At 33.5% G+C, this 21,039-nt stretch overlaps 1 protein-coding gene across 1 annotated transcript in view; it reads right to left on the bottom strand.

Annotated features, from left to right (window-relative positions):
* LOC306882463 (DNA nucleotidylexotransferase-like) overlaps positions 1-19,271 on the bottom strand; it is a 116,917-nt gene extending 97,646 nt beyond the window's left edge. Inside the window, exons 1-3 of the mRNA XM_079437088.1 lie at positions 19,031-19,271; positions 11,134-11,250; positions 1,824-1,994 (exon numbers count right to left, since the gene is read on the bottom strand). Of these exons, the coding sequence (XP_079293214.1) occupies positions 1,824-1,994; positions 11,134-11,250; positions 19,031-19,123 (381 nt within the window). The 5' untranslated portion in view covers positions 19,124-19,271. The remainder of the gene's footprint in view (positions 1-1,823; positions 1,995-11,133; positions 11,251-19,030) is intronic.
* Positions 19,272-21,039: the final 1,768 nt, after the last annotated feature.

Genomic DNA, 21,039 nt, shown 5'->3' with positions numbered 1-21,039 from the left:
CATCGCTCTGGCGCTGTTGTGAAGATGCTTTATTTGCTGTCTTACAGTCTCTCAGCCTACAGGAAGCACAATCAGTGTATTAATCACATTCACAGTGTGTTGCTTTCACATTTATCACTGTGAACGTGGACGCAATGATTGACTTTCCCGTCAAACACGCTTCCCATTAATCAGAGAAGTTACTTAAAGTCTCGGGAATGAGCATTTGGAGAATCATCACCTTCATATCAATCCATTTTCACAGTGTTTCGCAGAAGAAAGTCAATGACATGAGGGAGAGTAAATGATGACTGAATGATCATTTTAGGGTGAACTAGTCATTTAATTGTCTGTATTTGTTTAAGCAGTTGGTGGAAAGCTGTACGCAATTCATTATCATCAACGAAATGCAACGCACTAGTGATATGAGGGCCAATATAGAGACGTTTTTGATTTGATGTTTTACCACTCTACATGCTGTCAGTAATCCGACAACTTCCAACACAAAGGAAAACAGTGCTTTTGTCACATCACTCAATTATTAAAAGCTAATTGTCTTTCATTTTTAAAATGGCTATTACAAGTTCTTCTTTGTATTCTCCAGACTTCAGCTGTCAAACAAACACAAACTCACAAATACTGCAGGACCTTCAACTAAATGTAGGAGAATCTCATAAAAACATGTCACATTTAACCCCAAAATCAAAAGGAAACAGAAAATGGTCCTAAAATAAGCTTATATATATATATTTTGTACCGGCCATGAAACTCTTTTTGCAGTTATTCCTACTACAATGACTAAACATATTTACAGTGTTTTTAATTTGTTCTTTACTTTACTCGCAAGAAAAAAACAACAAAGAGATTTATTAATTTATCTTTTTTTTGTCCTAACAATGTTGAGATTATTTTTAACATTTAATAGGCTCTGAAATATTAAGTGATTTTAAAACAATCTTCACATAAACTATAAATTGTAGCCTATATGCATAAACTACACAGATGAATCTTTATTCAACTACAAAAGTTAATCAACGACTAGAGCAGTCAAGTGACTTCTCCTTTTCTTTCGTTCTTTGATTACATCAATGACAGACTTCAGCAGGTTTCACTTTAAAATCAGTCTCTTTTTTAAATCTGATGCAAATAATGCGGATCTGACACATATCCTAATTTCTCCAAACTCTTAAGACTTTATAACTCATTTCAAATATATATCATCCTTCAGAAATCATATATATTTAAAGCTTCAAATAATATTTAAATTAATTATATTATAATTTTGTACTATACACTATATGTATATAAAAAGGCAATAAATAAATTCTCAAAATATATTTATAAATCCTGAATATGAAGTATTTGGCCAAATTTTTAGGACCATAAAGCATTATTTAAACATTATTTAAATTGTCATTTAAGAAAGCTGATTTTTTTTCATTTAAATGAGCATAAATCAAAGGCAATACATCTAATACTTTCTTAAATGACAATTTAAATAATATATTAGTAGTGAGAATTTTAGGGGGAAATGTGCTTAATTGTCATAACAATAATCTTTTTAAAAAAATAGGTTTTGCTTTAAACATGACCCATGCAGACACATTCTCAACAGGTTGGAGCTTCACCATTTTATCTCATTTAAAACCTACTCAAACTTCTTTTTGGTGAAATGTTTGGCTCTTTATTTCTTTCTTTCTTTCCAAACCATGTCTTGCAGCTTTCCCCCTCAGGAAAACAAACAGCGGCGGTGTGAAAGCGTATCAGAGCCTCAGCAGGAGCAGAGCAGCTCAGATGACTGCTGATGTGTGTGGAGTGAGAGGAGAGAGACGGACGAGGCTCACCTCGATGATGGCCCTGCTATGTTCTCCCAGGCAGGGCAGATGCTGCGTCTCCTCCAGGTGTTTCAGGGCCGCGGGGAGGCTCTTGAGCACAGACGCGGCCCTTCTGAACGCCAGGCTCAGCCCCTGATTCCCACTGAACTCCAGGTTCTCCGCCAGGACCTCCAACGCATCCTACAGCAGCAGACAGGAGGAGATGTTTGTCACTTAAATATAAACACATATCTGTGCTGAAAAACTGCAGGATCTTCAGATAAATCTCATGAAAACATGCCCAAAACTACAAAAAAACTAAATCAAAATGGTCCTAAAATAAGCTTAAAATATAAAACAATATTATACAGAGAGCCAAATAGCACATCAATTAAATTAATATGTTTATAGATCTTGAATAAATTAACCAATTCAATTCTAAAGCATAAAATAAAGAAATATTTCACACACATAACTAACACTAAGACCAAACTATTTTTGTTACTTGGAAAAAAAAACTTTAACTGAAATATAAAAAATATATTTTAAAAAACAAATTTATAGTATTTCAGTGAGTTGCCAAATTAAGCTAAATTTACTGAACTGAAGCTAAAAATTATATAGACGTATATTACAAAAATAATAATAATAAAATAAAATAAAAATGACAAAAGATACCAAAAAATTATATTAGAAACAAAAAACTAATTTAACATTACCATTTTTTTCATGTAAATAAGCATAAATAAAACAGTTCATCAAATATTTTTCATAAATTACCATTTTAATAATATATTATTTTTTTCACATACTTTAATGAGAATTTTAGGGGAAATGTGCTTACTAGTCATGACAATAATCTTTATGACAATATAATTTACTAATTTAGTAAAATTACAAAAATTTCTTTAAATTTTTTTAAATTTTAAATTTTACTAAAATTTTACTTTAGGGTAAAATATTACAGGAGATGAACTATGAAAAATTAAAATAAAACCGTGCTTTCGTCACTCATTTATTAAATTATCTTTCATTTTTAAAGCGTAATATTACAAGTTATTACATTGTATTTTTTATTTTATTTATTTAGTTTGTTTTTGTAGTTGCCCAAGCTAAATTTACTGAACTAAAACTAAAATTAAAGAAAACTATATAGACAGATAAAAAAATAAAAAAATAATCTAAAAATAAAATCAAAACTCAAAATATTATAAAAAATCATTCAAAATATCATGACTGTAATATCATACTCATTGACTGTAAAATATATATATATGACGTCTATAATATCATATATAAACGATATATGATTTTTGGAGAAATATCTAAATAATATATATAAATTGGTAAATAATATATTTCTCTGCCAGGACCTCCAGCGCATCCTACGGCACAGAGACAGTGAAGAATGACAGGCGGAGATGAAGTGTGAAAAACACCAAAAATATGACTGAGGAAAAAATGTAAAAAGGTCAAATAAAAGGCAGCAGGAGTGAGGAAAACAGATGAGAAGAGAAAGTAAGTCAGGTGTGGGTTTACACGGGCAGCGCAGTGACCCGTGCCGGCGGCGGACAGCAATCAGAGAGTGTGCTCTGTACTCTTCCCATCATGCTGTGCTCCTGTGCAGGCCAGGCCGTTTTTCAGATGACCTCACAGCGACTCATGGCTCTGTGATCAGTGAAGAGGAACCTGTCATTTTCCACTTGTTCACAAGCGTTTCCCTGAGGGCCGCTGGCACACGTGTGCACACGCTACTACATCATTTACAGTCTTAAAAATAAAGCTGTTAGAACAACACTGAAAAAAATTATTCATTGAATTTACTACATTTTTTGAAGGTAAGTGGTTGCAATCGATTTATTTTAGCTACATTCAAATAAATTTAGTTGACTAACTTTCAACTTTTTCTTTTTTTTAAATGTAGCCACTTACCTTAAAAACATTTAGTATCATTTTTTTCAGTGAACCATTCAGTCAAAGGCTCTTTAAAGAACCATCTCTTTCTTACCTTTTTATAATCTGAAGAACTTTCTTTTGCCACAAAGTAGCTTTTGTGACACAGAAAGGTTCTTCAGATGTTAAAGGTTCTTTATGGAACCATTTAGACAAAAATAGTTCTTCTGTGGCATCGTGAAGCACCTGGGTCAAAGATGTTAAGATGTCCGCATCAAAAGAAGTTTACAAAAGGGATTTCCATAGAAAGCACATTAAATGTAAGTAAAATGTCTACTTTTAAGTTTTTGGAGAATAAAATGATTAATAAAATAATTTTACATTGTCATTCAGTGTAACACAATATTTATGTAAAAATTCAAACAACATGCTTATTCTGACTTGTTCATATTAAAATATATAAAAGCATATTCAATTTTATTGTGTTTTAAGTGAGTAAAAAATTCTTACTGACAAATGGGCAAAACCTAGGACAGTGGCAAACTAATTAGTATTTGGGGTGAAGGAAATTAGTCTTTTAATACGTCATAAATGGATTTTTGTTGTAAATATGCCTGACAAGATTGTTACACTGAATGACATTTTAGTGGGTGTCTTCTGTAAATCAGGGAAAAATGTATAATATTTATTTTTTGCTCAGAAAACAAAAAACTAAATTGCAATTGAATTAAACAGAAAACTTTTTAATTTGGGAGGGGGGCAACAATTTAAAGCAGTATTACACTTATTGTTTTATGCTTAAACCCTTTTTGGTCTTTGACCCACCTTTATTTTTAAGAGTGTACTGTATGAAGAGAGAGACGCTGCCTTTGTTCCTCCACTGAGAAAACCCCTCTTTTTTCACAGATACTAGATTTACTGTACAGCGTAAAAACATCCACCTTACATAGGGTTGCTGCCTAAACCTTTTTAATCAACTTGATTATCATTGCAACTTAAATTACATTAAACTGAATGTCATGGTACTTTAAATTGTGCAACTTATGTTGATGAGTTAAACTAATGCAAATTACATTATTGATCATATAATTTCTACAGTGTACAGTGGCAGTCAAAATAAGCAAAATTAGGTCCTAAAACAAGCTACATTATGTGCTCAAAAGTTTGCAATTACAGTCGTTCTCTTTTGCTTAACAAGGATCCATTTAGTTAGTCATTAATACAGTAAAAATTGTAATAGTGACATATTATTACAATTTAAAATAGCTGTTTTCTATCTGTATATATTTTAATTTAAAATGTCATTTATCCCTTGAAAAATCTGTAAAATCCACCGATCTATAATAGATCAGTGGTAAAATAAATAATAATATTAATAATAATAGTAATTTTATTCATACTTTATACTTTATTTTAAGAATGTGTAAAAATTTCAGAGGAATTTCAAATAAATGTTATTCTTTTGAACTTCATCAAAAACGCAAAAAAATGTATCATAAGTTCTAATATATTGAATATTGAGCAACAATGAAGATGATGAAATATTTGGATAAAGTAACTAATTTATATTTATTTTTATTGAATACATAAATGTGCATTGTTTACATTAATTTTAAAAAGTACAGTAAAAACTGTAATAGTGAAATATTATTAATGCAATATTACAAAACTTGAAATATCTGTTTTCTATTTTAATGTATTTTTTTTATTATTATTATTACTATAATAATGGCAAGGCTGAAGTTTGGTTTAAGATTTAATCAAATAAAAAATAACATAAAAAAACCCTGTGTGCATAACCAAGAAAAAACGTTTTATAAACATTTAAAACACTGAACATTTTAAATTTTCAGAGAACATTCAGAAATAATGTTTTTATAACTTCATAGGAACATTACCCCAAATATTCTCATTTTTTCATCATCTGGATGTGTGCTTGCTTGAATTTCTCTGACTCCAGCAGCTTGAAGGCAACTGTATCACCCCTTGAGTGCTGAGTCAGTAGAATAACAGCAGAACAGGTTTAGTATGGGCAACGGCCCGGTGTGTATCAATACATGCAGCCGCTTTGTTTTCATGACATGAATGTACCCAGACATATTTAAAAACCCTCCCGACCGTGACATACACGACACCTTTGACACCAAACACACACACACAGACACACACATGCACAGTACTGGTTAATGAGAGCAGCGGGCCAGTAATGCCGGGGGGTCACGAGGTCGAGTCCAGCCGTGCTGTGAGTGTGTGTGGCGAGGATGATGATGAGAGTCCTGGAGTGTGAGGACAGCGGGAGTGTGAGTGTGTGTGTGTGTGTGTGTGTGTGTGTGTGTGTGTGAGTTTGAGCTCCTGCTGTGCCGAAGGAAACTCTGGAGAGCTCACGTCTCACTGAGAACTCAAGACGAGATCTGCAGCTTTAATGAAGACCTCTGAACACACATCTGCACTGTCTGCTGCTGTAATGCTGTGATATTACATTAGCACTGAGTGTATGATGAATGAGTGGGAGTCTCTGCAATAAGTCTGTAAGATATTCTGTATTTCTTTCCCGAAGCCCATATGTGCTGCAATGCTAAGTTTTGGTTTTTTACTCACTGATTTTTTTTCCCCAGTAGACACTTAAAATCAAACTCATATTCTGGGTTATCTGAAGGTTATTGTAAGCCTCAGACCAAACACGGAGCATGATAAATATTGTACACAACAATGGCAGAAGATTTACAGTTTCTATCTACAGTAATTGTCTGACGCTACGCAACTTAGTTTGTATTTATTTGTATTACTTTATTAATTTATTTGATCAAAAATCATAATTTATCACCAAGGCTGCATTTATTTGATAAAAAATAATATTGCACAAACAATAATATTGTGAATATTATTAGAAATACAAATAAATGCTCTTTTTCAAATAAATGCTGTTCTTTTGAACTTTCTATTCAATCCTGAAAAATAAAATATATCACGATTTCCACAAAATTATTGTGCAACACAACTGTGTTCAACATTGATAATAATCAGAAATGTTTGTTGAGCAGTAAATCAGTATATTATTATGATTTCTGAAGATCATGTGACACTGAAGACTGGAGTAATGATGCTGGAAATACAGCTGCGCATCACAGAAATACATTACATTTGAACATATATTCACATAGAAAACAATTATTATAAATTATAATAATATTTCAAAATTGAGCTGTTTTTACTGTATTTTTAATCAAATAAATGCAGTCTTGGTGAGCAGAAAAGGCTTCTTGCAAAATCAAGAAAATAAATATTAATATAAAAAAATTAAATATAATATACATTATATTTTAATATATAATATAATTAGTGCTGTCAATTAATTGCGATCAATCTCATCCAAAATAAAAGTTTTTGTTTGCATAATATATATGTGATTGTGTATATTTATTTTGTATATATAAATACACACACATACAGTATATATTTTGAAACTATTTACATGTTTATATTTATATTCATATAATTTATATTATAAATATTTTTACAAAAACTTTATTTTGGATGTGATTAATCGCGATTAATCGTTTGACAGCACTAAATATAATAAAATAAAATAGTGAAAATACATTATAAAATATAATAAAACATACATAATATATCTCTTAATTTCTCCTGTGCTTTCTATTAAATTAAACACACCACTTTGTCATTTTAATTGGATTGAGCTCCATGTTGGTCTATTATTATGGTATGATCTATTTCAGATAACCTCGTCTCTAAGCAGCATATAAAAACTAAACAGTGACTGGTTGTTTCAATCAGACAGATAGTCTCTCCTGCCAAAGTGTGCTGTTTTTAGCCAAAATAACTGCAGAATGCACCAGAGTTAATGCTTGAAGCACTGACTATGTGCAGGTGAACCTCTCCTAACTCCAGGGAAAATCTATTTCTAGTTCTGACAAGTGGACTGAAGCACTGACTTCACTACCAATCCTTTATTTATGTCTGAATACATTTCAAATTCCAATGCTGAACGACTCATAATGCACTCCTTAATCAATGAAGAACATACAGACGCCTGACCTACAACACGCCCGCACAACATGAACATTTTTCACAGAGGAACTTTTATTTATGACCACAGAACTGTAGAGCGGCTCTGAAAATAATGGACAAGCCACAAAAAGGCTTTCCAGAGGTTTTCATCCATGCAGCAGCACATATAATAACCGGCGTATCTGCTGCTGTAAGATGTAAATGCCAGCCATCAGACACCTCCTGCATCGGATAACACCATGCTTTAATGTGTATGTGTGCTGGCTTTCATTAGCAGACTTGGGTGTGATTCCCGGTCGGCTGTATGATGAAGCACGGGGTCGTTACAGAGATTGATTTGGCGGGGAAAGACCTTCTCTAGGCTGCTGTCAACGCAGCTGTGGCACCAGAGGCCAAGAGATGAAAGCAAACAACACGCGACGCCTGCTCATTAATGTCTATTTACACCCTCCACATTAAATCAGCCAGCATTCATTCACACTCACGCTTTTCTGAGCGATTTCACAGCGTGGCGGTCAGTGCCGCTACATACGGATGTACTGATTGATGTGGAGGCCTGGCAAAGATGGAGAAATGAAGAAAACTTTAAGAAAGTAGAGATGACAGAATACAAGAAACAGAATGAGAGAAAGAGAAAGAAAGAAAAAAGACACACAGTAGCTCTGATTTAAAATGTTTAAATATTAAAAAAAATATGTATTATTATTATTATTATATATATCATTATATATAATGATATATATATGCATATAATTATATATAATGAATACATTTTTTATTATTATATTTTTTATATTATTTATTATTCATACTAATAAAAAAAAATACTAACTTTTTTTAAACAGTTGATTTAAATAGTGTTTTTCACAATGCATATAGCACAAAATATATAATGTAATAATAATTAATTATATTTAATACATTAAACATGCAAAAATTCAACCATAATTTTCAACCATAACTAAAATGTCTAAATATGACAAATTGATATTATTATTATGATTCATAAAATTATTAAGAAAATATTATATAATACATATAATTATAACTATATTATTTATATTTTATTAATATTAAATAAATTATCATTTAATTATTGTAATTACTTTGTTTTTACTATTTGATATTACTTTAAACCAGTTGATTTAAAGTGTTTTTCACAAACATATTGCATAAAATTGATCCAGAACACACTAGCAATCACATAATGTGGGAAAAACATTTAATAATAATAATAATAAATAATTTAATATATAAACATGCAAAATTCAACCATTCACCATAACAGCAATTCAACATAATATTAATAATAATACCTATATAAATGATTATTTAATATGTAAACATGCAAAAAATCATGCCAAAACAACCAGAAAACCATAGCAACTACACGCAAAATGCTTTTTTATATAAATGTGCCTTAGAAAAAAACATTACTGTGTGCATTTTGAGACAAAACAAATGCAATGATATTTTTTAAGATCAGTCAGTGCATGTTTCTTTCAGTTGAAACAGCTCAGATTTACATTTTAGTCTGAGACTAGGCTTAAGCCTTGTCTATGAACCAGGGGTTAAAAAGTCCCATTTCCATAATTGTGTCACAACGTCTGATTTCAAAACGATTCTCACAAGAGAAATTTTGTGAAGTGTTTAAGCTTTCAAATGATATCTAATTTTATGATGATTGCTAAAATTTGTGATGGGTAAAAAAATAAATTAAAATAAATAGTACTAGAACTAAAGGTAACCCAAAAAGAGCAGCGAGCGTCTCGATAGCTAGACGCTGGCAGCTAACCAGTTAAACACCTCTGATTTACCAATGCATTCAGATGTACAAAGCAAAATGCTCAGCCGCAGCAATAAGACACACTGCAAGTAGACGAATGTGATGCAACATTTAGATATTTAAATATATAAGGACTAAAATGCACACATATGACATTTGTAGCCAAGACAAAACTGATTATATCTCTCAGAAATAAATATCTCTTCCTGCTGTTCTTCAGCTCAATCATTATTCTCAATAATGTTTGCATTGCAGGTGTTTTTCTCTCCTGGCAATAGACAATCAAATCTCTGTTTTCCATTAAAATATCATATTTGCCAGTGAAATACAGAAGAGATTTTAATCTGTGCTCTCGGTTGCGGTTCACCTCACCCTGACAGTCTTTGGTGCTTTTCTCTTTCATCGTAATTGATTTATTAACGTTGCTGATCGCAAAATACAAGTCTACGCAAATGTCAAATCTGAAACAAAGCATATTCTCACACTGTTTTTCTCTTGATTAATGTTCAAAGAACCACAACACATCAGCTGTAATAATCAGCAAGCGACGCCTCATGCATCCAAAAGCTCTTAAACCTCCAGCGCTCGTCAGTCTAATTCTGGCACTGAACATGTGCCTCGTGCGGAAAGTTAAGCGGTTCTGGCAGCGTCTCAAGAGTCGCTTGTAATTTTCCTCACAAAAGCTCAAGGTGAATCTGTTATGGGTTTATGTTTGACTATCAAATAAATATTTAAAGCAGAACATGACTGAAGTTTTGCTCGACAACTGATAACAGGCCTGTAACCTTCCAAAAGCAAATCGCAAGACAAAACGAAAGCCGTCTGGCGATTACGCCTGAGTTTCCACTTCTTGTGAGAAAATAAAAATGTGTTGATCTACATTTGACTAGGCTCTATCTTTCCTGTTTTTCACCTCACACCAGCTGATGTCCATGAGTAACGTCAGATTTTACACACAGTACAATTTTGCCATGTACTAAATTCATAGATTATAAAAGATTACTTCTGAGATTAAAAATTATTTAGACTAACGATGAACTAAGATAAACCACTTAACAACACCCTGGTAACTCCTTAACAATCACTTAGCAACACCGCATCACCCAAAACACCCTTGAAACCACTTAGCAACACCCCGGTAACCACTCAGAACTCCCTAGCAACCACTTAGCAACATCCTGGCACCCAAAACAGTCTAGAAACCACCTAGCAACGCCCTCATAACCACCCAGAACACCCTAGCAACTACCTTGCACAAACAGACGCAACTCACATTTTCTAGAAAGCATGTAAAAGTCTTGTTACGTCTGAGAGGACAGTTTATAAAAGCAAGCAATCCCTTACAATGGTCACTACACCCCTGTTCTGACATAAACGGCTGTGTTGCTGTTTGTCGTGAGAAACGGCACAGTGTACAGCTGAAGCAGCTAATGTGCGTGTTAATGAGGACGTGTATGTGTGTGTGTGTGTGTGTGTGTGGTTTGGCCCCCTTCTGTTCTGTCCATACTGTGCTGCAAGTGGGCCAGAGATTAAAATAACTCCGGAACACTGTGATGTCAGTTTTAAAATAATATCTCAGTGTCCTTTATGATGTTGGAGTTTGATTATCAGCACACATGTGTTTGCACTCACTGTAAAGATCTTATTGTGGTTATCCAATGTCGTTCGTCTCTGGCAGGCGTACGTAGACACAGCAGACTCAGGTTTGGCTGATAGATGTGCACACGACTTCTGATCCACAGTGGGATTCTGCTCATAAACACACACACACACAAAGAGAGAGAGACTCATAAATCAATCAGATGTTCAGTCAATATTAGATCAAAATAAACAAGTGGCATGAATCAGTTCACAAAGCCTCTCGATATTTAATACATTTACATATAGAATCACTTTGCCATACTTACATTTACAGTATTAGTGGTGTATGCTAAAACAACAACAGACTTACAATGAAGGAGGGTCCCTAGCAACCACTCAGAATACACCTTGGCAACATCTAGAAGATCTTTAAAATTATATAGAAAAGCCCTAACAACCATGTGGAGTACCCTAGCAACTGCACAGCAACATCCTGGCAACCACCCAGATCACCCTAAAAATGACAAAGTAACTGTATAGCAACACCCTAGCAACCACTCAGAATACCCTAGCAATGCCCTGGATACAACCTAGAACCCCTTAGACACAATTACATACCAAATACCTAGCAACCACCCAGAATACCACTCTAGTAACCACTCTCGAAACTGCATAGCAACACCGTAGCAACCACCTACAACTTCTTAGCATTACGGCAGGATCTTTTACTCAGGTAACCACTCACATTATCCTCAGAGCACGTGAGAGTCTGGTTACTCCTGCTAAAGAACGTTTATCTCATCACACATGAACAGAGCGATAACGACAGGATGCATCAGAATCAATTACAGCTTTATGATTTACAATTACAGCCAGTAGCTCCAGTTTAGCCCTCATGAATTGGTGTTTGATTATTTACCCCCTCCCAACTCACTAAAGGATTACAGCTGTAATGTCAGCAATCTGGGAATAATTGCTCGATGCAATTACTGTACATACCAGATGCCAAGCACTCAGAAAACCCAAGCAACTGCAAAGCCACATCATAGCAACCACATAGCAAAATCCTTGTAACTACCAAGAAACCCTAACAATTACCAAGCAACGCCCAAGTAACCACCTTCGAAACTGCGTAGCAACACCCTGGCAACCACCTAGAATACACAAGCAACTGCAAAGCCATATCATGGCAACCACATAGCATGGCAACACCCTAGCAACCACACAGAATACCCAAGCAACTGCTAGGCCATATCATGGCAACCACATAGCAACACCCTAGCAACCACCTACCACTTCTTAGCATCATGGCAGGATCTTTTGCACAGGTAAACACTCACATTATCCTCAGAACACGTGAGAGTCTGGTTACTCCTGCTAGCAAATGCTTATCTCGTCACACAGGAACAGCACAATAACGACAGGACCTATCAGAATCAATTACAGGTTTATGATTTACAGTTACAGCCAGCAGCTCCAGTTTAGCCCTCATGAATTGGCGTTTGATTATTCACCCCCTCCCGACTCACTAAAGGATTACAGCTGTAATGTCAGCACTCTGGGAATAATTGCTTGATGCGATGGGAGTCTGTACCCATGAAAATGACCTGCGCAATCGTCTCGGCACATTGTGATAATGGCCGATTCAGAGATTCAGCAGGGAAAGTGAACGGTAACATGCTGTTCTGACCGCCAGCTATTTTAGAGGCGTCGTGGATCTGAATGAAAAGAGGCCTGATATCTTCACTCCCCTCTAGCAAAGGCATCGAGCGCTCAGAAGTGAGAAAAATCAGAGCCATTATTCGCCGTCAGGGGCGTCACCTCTTTCACAAGCATGAAGAGACTGCATATAATGCCTGTATGATGACTATTTCAGGGCAAATCAGAAACTAATCTGGTCCCCCATTATGTTATGAAATTATGCACTTTCAGATTTAATTTCCCTTCCTGTGACACCAGACCTCGCTGTGGGTCTCTGACTTCACTTGCCTTTTCACTGCCACTCAGGCAAAAATAATCATTTCCAATGTCTAAAAAAACTCAGTTTTGTCCTAGACTGCGATAAGACTGCATGGAGAGAATATGGAGACTCGACAAGGTCTCAAAAGTGTGAACTCCAAAGTCTAAGGTTTCCCATCAAATTCAAGTCAATTCCGCTGTAAAAAAAAAATAAAAAATTAAGAGAAACATCTGAGACCAAGTTGATTTTTACATTATGTCTCCTGATCTATTACACATCCCTGAATTTTGAAATAAAAGAAATAATTAAATAAATTAAATTAAATAAAAAAAGAAAAATCTGCTGATTTGCAATAGAAAGGGCCTAATATTATTTCATCATGTACAGTTTTTTTTCACAAAATACGTAAGATTTTTCAAATGATATATAAAAACTAAAACTTTAAACTTCAAGCACTAAAATTACAAAGACTGAAATAAAATTAATTATTGATAAATGTTAATATAAAAAAGTAAACATTACAAAAGCGCATAAGATTACTAAAATCTAAACTAAAATATTAAGTACTAAAATTACTAAAAATGGAAATACAAATTAAAGATAAATATAGATATTAAAAAATTATAAAAAGGAATATGCACAAAAGATTACTTAATTTTTTTTAAATTATAAAAAAAAAAAAATATATTAAAATTACAAAGGAATTTCTTTTAATTTAAATAAAACTGAAAAAAACAAAATGTCAAAAATCAAAGATTCAAAATACATCATTTAACTTACAATGTGCAAAGGAGTGGAAATATGTTAAAATACTCCATTTAATGTCAAAGAATTTAACACACACTTATAAATATAAAACAGCTATTTTTACAAAAATCTGTCATTTCTGTGGCTGTTTGGATGCAGTAAAAGCAGAATGTTCATGTTTGCATTTTCTTCTGTCAATAGCCATAATTCAGGATTACAAATAAAATAATGTGAAAATGGTCTGAGAATTGAACAAAACAAAACTATAATCTGGCTCAGATTCAGACAGGAATCATGCATTTGTTCCAGTTTTTTCTGATTAAGGGAAAGTACAAGACTTCTTCGCCTAATAAATGGCTCTTGAAAGCAAAAATGCTACAAAATGCATCCTATTTACTGACAAAGTGTGACGTGCTCCAGCAAAACAGGCTATTTTTGGAATCAGCGGCATAAAATTAGTAAGAAAGAAATATTGGATTTCATTCAGCAGATATGATGCAGGGCAGTTTAATAGAGCAATAGCATTCCTCGAGTGCATCTCATGCTACAATTACACTGTTTTGGGAAAAAATTAAAAGAGCATTATGTCTGGCACCAGGGGGCGCAATGCAGCAATCACATCTGGAGGTCATAGACACTGAAAAGATGCTTTTTGTCTGAGGATAGACTTCACCTCAACAGGCTGAAACAATGAGCAGCTGAAATGAATGCAGGTGAGAGAAGCGTCTGCTGCGGGTTAATGACCAACACTTGAGCAGGTGAGCCGAGTCGCTCGGGTTAATGAGATCACACCCTGAACACCGGCCCGGCTCGGGTTCACGTCCCTCCTGATTGGGCCTCCGTTTCCTCTCCAAGTGCATGACTGATAGCGAAACAGATGTCTCTGAAGACACACACACACTCACACTCGTTTCAGATCATCCCATCCGTCTAGACGGCAGAGAGAGGCGTATATTTATCTGTGTTTCTTACAATCATTACAAGTCAGTGGGTGTAAAAGCTGCAGCTTGTCCTCAGGAGAGAAAGAGAGCCGTGAAGGCGACTGAAGAACGGCATTTTTAGTGTGCTAATAAAGGCAACTTCTATTGAAGAGGTGCATTTTGGCACTTCTACACCTCATCATGCATCATTATAAAAGGAATAGTTCAGAATAACTATAGCTATTAAAAAATAATTTATCAAATTATATAAAGCTCAAATAAAATAAAAATAAATATTAGATGAAAAACTTAGAAATGCTGCCTTGAATAACTTAAAATAAATAAAATAATTAATTTAAAAAGAGTTTAGGTATAAAAAGTTAAAAAATTACTAAAACTGAAGTAAAATTAAAAGTTTAAAACTACTTAAAATAAAACCGAAATAGAAATTACTTAAAGCTAAATAGAAATATTAAAAACAAAGTTTTTGGTAATTGACAAAGCTGAAAAAAAAAAATAATTTATATATATATATATATATATATATATATATATATATATATATATATATTGTTGAAAAACAAGCTTAAACCTAGAACAAAATAGAAATATTGCATTGGCATTTAACTGAAATAAGATGAAGTACTGAAATTACTCAAACTAAAGCTGAAATAAAATGAATTAAAGCTAAATTGAAATATAAAAAAGTATGTTTTTGTTCATTAAAATAAAGCTGAAAATATCAAATCTACAAATTAGATGTACTTAAAGTACTAAAATTAAATCAAACTAAATTAATTAAATCTAAAAAGAATTTCATTTTAAATGACAAACTTAAACTAAAATTAAAATCAAAACTGAAAAATAAAAAGCGTATTTAAAATATTTAAATTCTATAATATTTCTGTAGATCATGGTGCTAGAAATGTAAATTGCTTTGGATTAAAGCATCTGCCAAATGCATAAATGTCAATAATAACCCTGTTCACTCCAAAAATTAAAAATGTCCTCAACTTTCTCAACCCTTCATTTAACAATCTCTGTATGTTATACAACTGAAATGGATGGTCATTTATTCTGTCAAGGACAAAATATAGCATAAAACCATAATTTGTCTTGCACTCTATATATTCTGACTCTTGAAATCATCTGACAGCTCTGCATGAGAAACAGACCCAAGGTTAAGTCATTCATTGATAAATCTCCTCTTCTTAAACCTTATTTATTGTCATGTTTTTCATCTGCCATTCAAAAATTAATGGAATTCAGTGCCATAAAACCTGCTGTGATCCATCTAAAGGCACCATTTTCTTCACTCAAAGCATCTTGGAAATGACTTGGAATATACTATACATAGTGTGTGTGTACATATATATATATATATATATATATATATATAATTAATTTTTTTCCTTTTTTGTCCTTTTTGGAGATCATGTTATCATATGAAAGATTTTGCATGCAAATTTCTTCACAGAAATGACAACATACGAGTCTCAAGTAAACAATGACAGAAGTCTCATTTTTGTCTGAATTACTCCTTTAATGTCACAGATCAATTATTGTCTTCTGCATCATTACCCGACTCTGATATTTTGATCAATCAAAGCATCTTCATTTGAGCCGCTCCATGCTAAACGCCTCAATCAATGCCGGCCAAAAGTAAACAAGCCATTTTCTGGTCTGCGGCACTAAAGACAAACTCAAGTTCACAGTCATATGTCCTGCGAGAGCGCAGCTTTTGGGCACGGTTAGCGGCGGCGCAAGATGGACAACTTGTGCTCGTCTGTTTCCCACTGAGAAGGAGAAGAAAGATTAATGGAGTTTGTGAAACAGGCAGCATGTTTCTTTATTTGAGGCACATATGCTGCGGAAGCGCCCACAGCGTTGTCCAGGGGTGGAGAATCAGTCTTCAGCGTCAGTTAGCGATGGGCTACGAGGCCCGGCGTCGCACTGATGCCTTGATTTGACGCTGTATTGAGCATCACTCTGAGGCTGTCAGGCTCTGGCCTTACGGCTTTATGAAATGTGCTTTTGCAACCAACATGTGAAATGCAATGTCCTTTCCCATTATTTCCCAAAGCAGCTGTGAAGTTGCTTTCTATTTAAGCGTATTCAAGCTCTGAGAATTCAATGGAGGTGTCAAACAGATGGGGAAAATGCTTTTTGGAGATCAAAGAACAAAAATTCGGCATTGAATCTGCATTTGTGAGTGTTTGCTGGTCATTCATTTGAACAAAAGAACATGTAACACGTTTTATTTGATCTATTCTTCTGCACTTCTATTTCAGCCTTCATTTCTAAGATGTGCAAACCTTCATTATTTGACATATGTTCAGTGTCATGTCAGAAACCCTTTCAGGCTCACAGCTACACCCAGTGCTCTAGTAGTTGTTACTACATCTGAGGAAACAATCACCTAATAAACAACATGACAGATTTAAAGGAATAGTTCACACATATTCGTTTAGAGCTGTTTTGTCTTGTAAACTCTGCTTGATCTGTGCAGATTTCTCTCCTGATTCAGACCAGACCACTTTTTCACTGGAGGAAGAGTTATTATGGACTCATATTTTATTTAAAAGCGTCTTAATGCTAGATTTGTTTCAGCTTTTGTGTTCTCCAGATGTTAACTGAAGGACTGGAGTGGTGTGGATTATTGTGATGTTTTTATCAGCTGTTTGGACTCTCATTCTGACGGCACCCATTCACTGCAGAGCATCCATTGCTGAGACACTGATGCAGAGACACATTTCTACAAACCTGATGAACAAACAAATTCATCCTAATCTTGGATGGCCTGAGGGTGAGTAAACTTTCAGCACATTTTCAATTGACTTTTTACACTTGAAATTGTTCAAATAGCCCAGTTTAGCATAAAAAGGAGAACTATGTGTTCCAGAATCAAATAGAACTACACTGTTTATCCTAAACTGGAAAATGACTGCAAAAAACTGCAATACTGCAAAACATGAATTGGTTATTAATTCTTTATAGGAGTTGGTAGGTTTTGATACATTTGGAAAAACTCAGTATTAAGGTTCTCATTTGTTATTCATGAGGTTAATAATATTAAATGAACATGACGAGCACATGACTTGCTTTGGTTATTACTTGTGAAACATCCTAACTGCATTTAACATGTTTACGTCAACATTTGAACCAACAGTTCTCAAGCAGCGTGAGCCTTTAGCACATGAATATTTGATGAGGCCAGCAGTGATTTCTTTCTGATTCTAGCACTGCATGAATCAACCTATGCCATATTTCATTCGCACAGTCCATTCAGTAGACTGTGAAGTCTTTATGTTTTAGATCACATCTAATTTATGCATATTTCTGAACACTAGAAAGAGCCATGATCCCAAAGTCAGTGCGTTTTTTGAATGTTTTTTGGTTAAATGTCTGAAATAAGGTCTATAATTGAACACAAGCTCAAGATATTTGCATGTTTTATTCTACAACACAATATACATTAGTAAAAAATAACCTTTAAGATTTGAAGAATTCTTCAGATTATAAAAAGGTAATAAAGAGATGGTTCTTTAAAGAACCTTTGACTGAATGTAAACCTTTTGAAGCACCTTTATTTTTAAGAGAGTAGCTGTTTTTGAATCCTTTTTCTGTATTTTATGTTATTTTTATTTCAAATAATTATTTTTTATTTGTTTATTTTATTTCAGTTTTAAATAACCCTGAGCAAAACTGAGTGATTTCATATAGGTGAAGCAAATGGGACAAAGTTTAACAAACAAAGTTTTCATATTCTGAATACAGTCGATTTCATTTTTATTTTAGTTCAGGTTTTAGCCTTTTTTTTTTATTAGCTTTTGATTTTTAAAAAATATTTCCACAGTTTTTATTAAGTTTTAGCTTTTGTTATTTTAGTACTTCAACTTAAACTAAACAAAAATGAGAATTGTTGTTTTGGCAATTGGAATTTATATATATATATATATATATATATATATATATGTTTTATTTAAAGTAATGAAAATGTTTTTATGAGGTTTTTTATATAAGCTGAAAGTTTTAGCAATTTGTTGTGTTTTTTTATTAGCCTTTACTTTTAAAAAAAATATGTCTGTAGTTTTTAATATGTGTTTGTTATTTTAGTACTTATAAATAAAAATGAGAAATGTTGATTTATGATATATTATTTCTATATTTTAGTCAATATTTAAAGTAATGTGTGTGTTTTGGTTTTAGTTTTAATCCATAACAACCCTGAGCACAGGTGAAACACACAGCAATGCTAACAGACTGTGGGAAAAAGACAGAAAATCAGATGCTGTTATATGAACTTCTTGAGTGCACTTACTTGTATGTAATGTCTGATTTCCACAGGCACAGGCCGGCCGGCACTCATGCTCTCAGTAAACCAGCTGATGTGCAGCACGTGTTTGTCTTGCATCTCTCTGAAGCCCTGCTCCTCCAGCCAGCTCCAGAGCTCCTGCGCCGCGTTCCCCTCCGACACGACGTGCGTCACGCCAGTGCTGCCAACCACACACACACACACACACACACACCATTAGACACACATAATGGATCCCAGATCATGTGGCACATAAATAGCTGTTTTCAAGTACCTTAATCCAGTTTCACATCTACTCTACGACTGATTGATTCTCTCACACACACCCACACACTCACATCCGGCGATTTTCAGTTCTCCAGCGGTTCTCAATGATCAGATTATACCATATGAAATCAAATCAGGTGGACTTTCACACATTAGGATGTGAATGTGACGTGTGTGATGATCAGATGCGCACATATAACACACACACACACACACGGTCAGTCCTGAGCTTTCAGCACTTTGCTAAATGACTGAGTCTATCAGAGCAGTCGGCTAAACCAAATTACCCCCATCGAGGTACAATAGCAGAACGGACAGGTGCCGCTGTGGGTGTTTAAAATTAGCCCGAGACAGAGAGCGCTTGAGGGAAATCGACCGCTGACGTGCCTTGCGAGACTAATTTACTCACTTCTGTTTGCCATCGGATTCTCTCATCTTTATTCTTTCCAAATTACAAAAAAACAAAAACTTTTTTCTGACTACTTTAGAATTATTGTAGACCTATACTATTAGAACATTTATAAATATTTAGGATTAGCTTTTATTTTTATATTTTCAGTTTAAGTTTTAGCAATTTTGTTATGTGCTAAAGTCATTTTTATTTTTGTAAAATTTCTATTTAGCTTAAATTTTTTTAAGTTTTTGTCATTTTAGTATTTGATCTAATATTTATATTTTTCAGCTTTATTTTAATTAACAAAAAAACTTTTATATTTATAGTGTTTTATAGTTTATATTTCTATTTAGTTTTAATTATTTTTCCCTCCATTTTTAGTAATTTCATTACTTCAAAGTATTTCAGTTTATTGCCAAGGCAACAATTCACATTTTTTTCTCAAGATTTTTAAAGTTTCCGTTCATCTAATATTTATCTTTATTTATTAAAATTCACAAAAACTTAGTTTTTAATACTGCTATTTAACTAATTGTATTTTTACTGCATTTTTAGTTTTAGTCATTTTTGTACTTCAACTTATTTCGGTTAGTTGTCAAGGCAACATTTCTAATTCTTGTGTTTTTAATTATTAATTAAATTTTTTTAGCTTTATTTCAATTAATAAAACTTACCTTACTACATTTCTATTTAGTTTTAATTCATTTTTTGAAATGTGAAATTTTACTTTAAATTTTAGTTTTATTCCAGCTATATTTCGATTAACAAAAACATAGTTTTAGTAATTTGAGTACTTAAACTTATTTCAGTTAGTTGTCAACATTTTTAACACACTGATTCGACTTGAAATCAGAGAAACGATACATTATTAGTCCAACATATTTAATAATTTTTACAGTTTTTAAAGAAAATATTACTGGCGTTATGTGCAAAACTCAATGCCAAAATGATAAGGTGTTTGCCCGGGTGTCGCTATGCATTTGATTCAAATAAAGTCAAATAAGCCTCTGACTCTGTATGATGAATCTGAAATTCATCCAGTGTTTAAATTCCATACAAATTTGTCATTTTTAAAGATAACAATGTTTGCAATTAGAAGTCAGAGAGACCGACGCAAACTCCCACAAGTTCAAATGATCTGAATTTTATAGCTCTAAACTTTCACTGCATGACTCATTTGTGTCTATTTTTATTCCTCCAAAAGGAATTTTAGCATCCAAACTGATGCCGAGCAATCAACGAGCAACCCTGTATGGTATTTTCCTCTTACATCAAACTCCACTGGAAGCCAATCACGCTTTGATTGATTCAGACAGCTTCAATATAACATGCAGTAAGATGTGCATTATGAATG

Source organism: Barbus barbus (assembly GCF_936440315.1).
Source record: "Barbus barbus genome assembly, chromosome: 16".
Classification (NCBI taxonomy): Eukaryota; Metazoa; Chordata; class Actinopteri; order Cypriniformes; family Cyprinidae; genus Barbus; species Barbus barbus.
The sequence above is the reverse complement of the archived record's forward strand: the minus strand, read 5'-3'. Positions and strand labels throughout refer to the sequence as shown.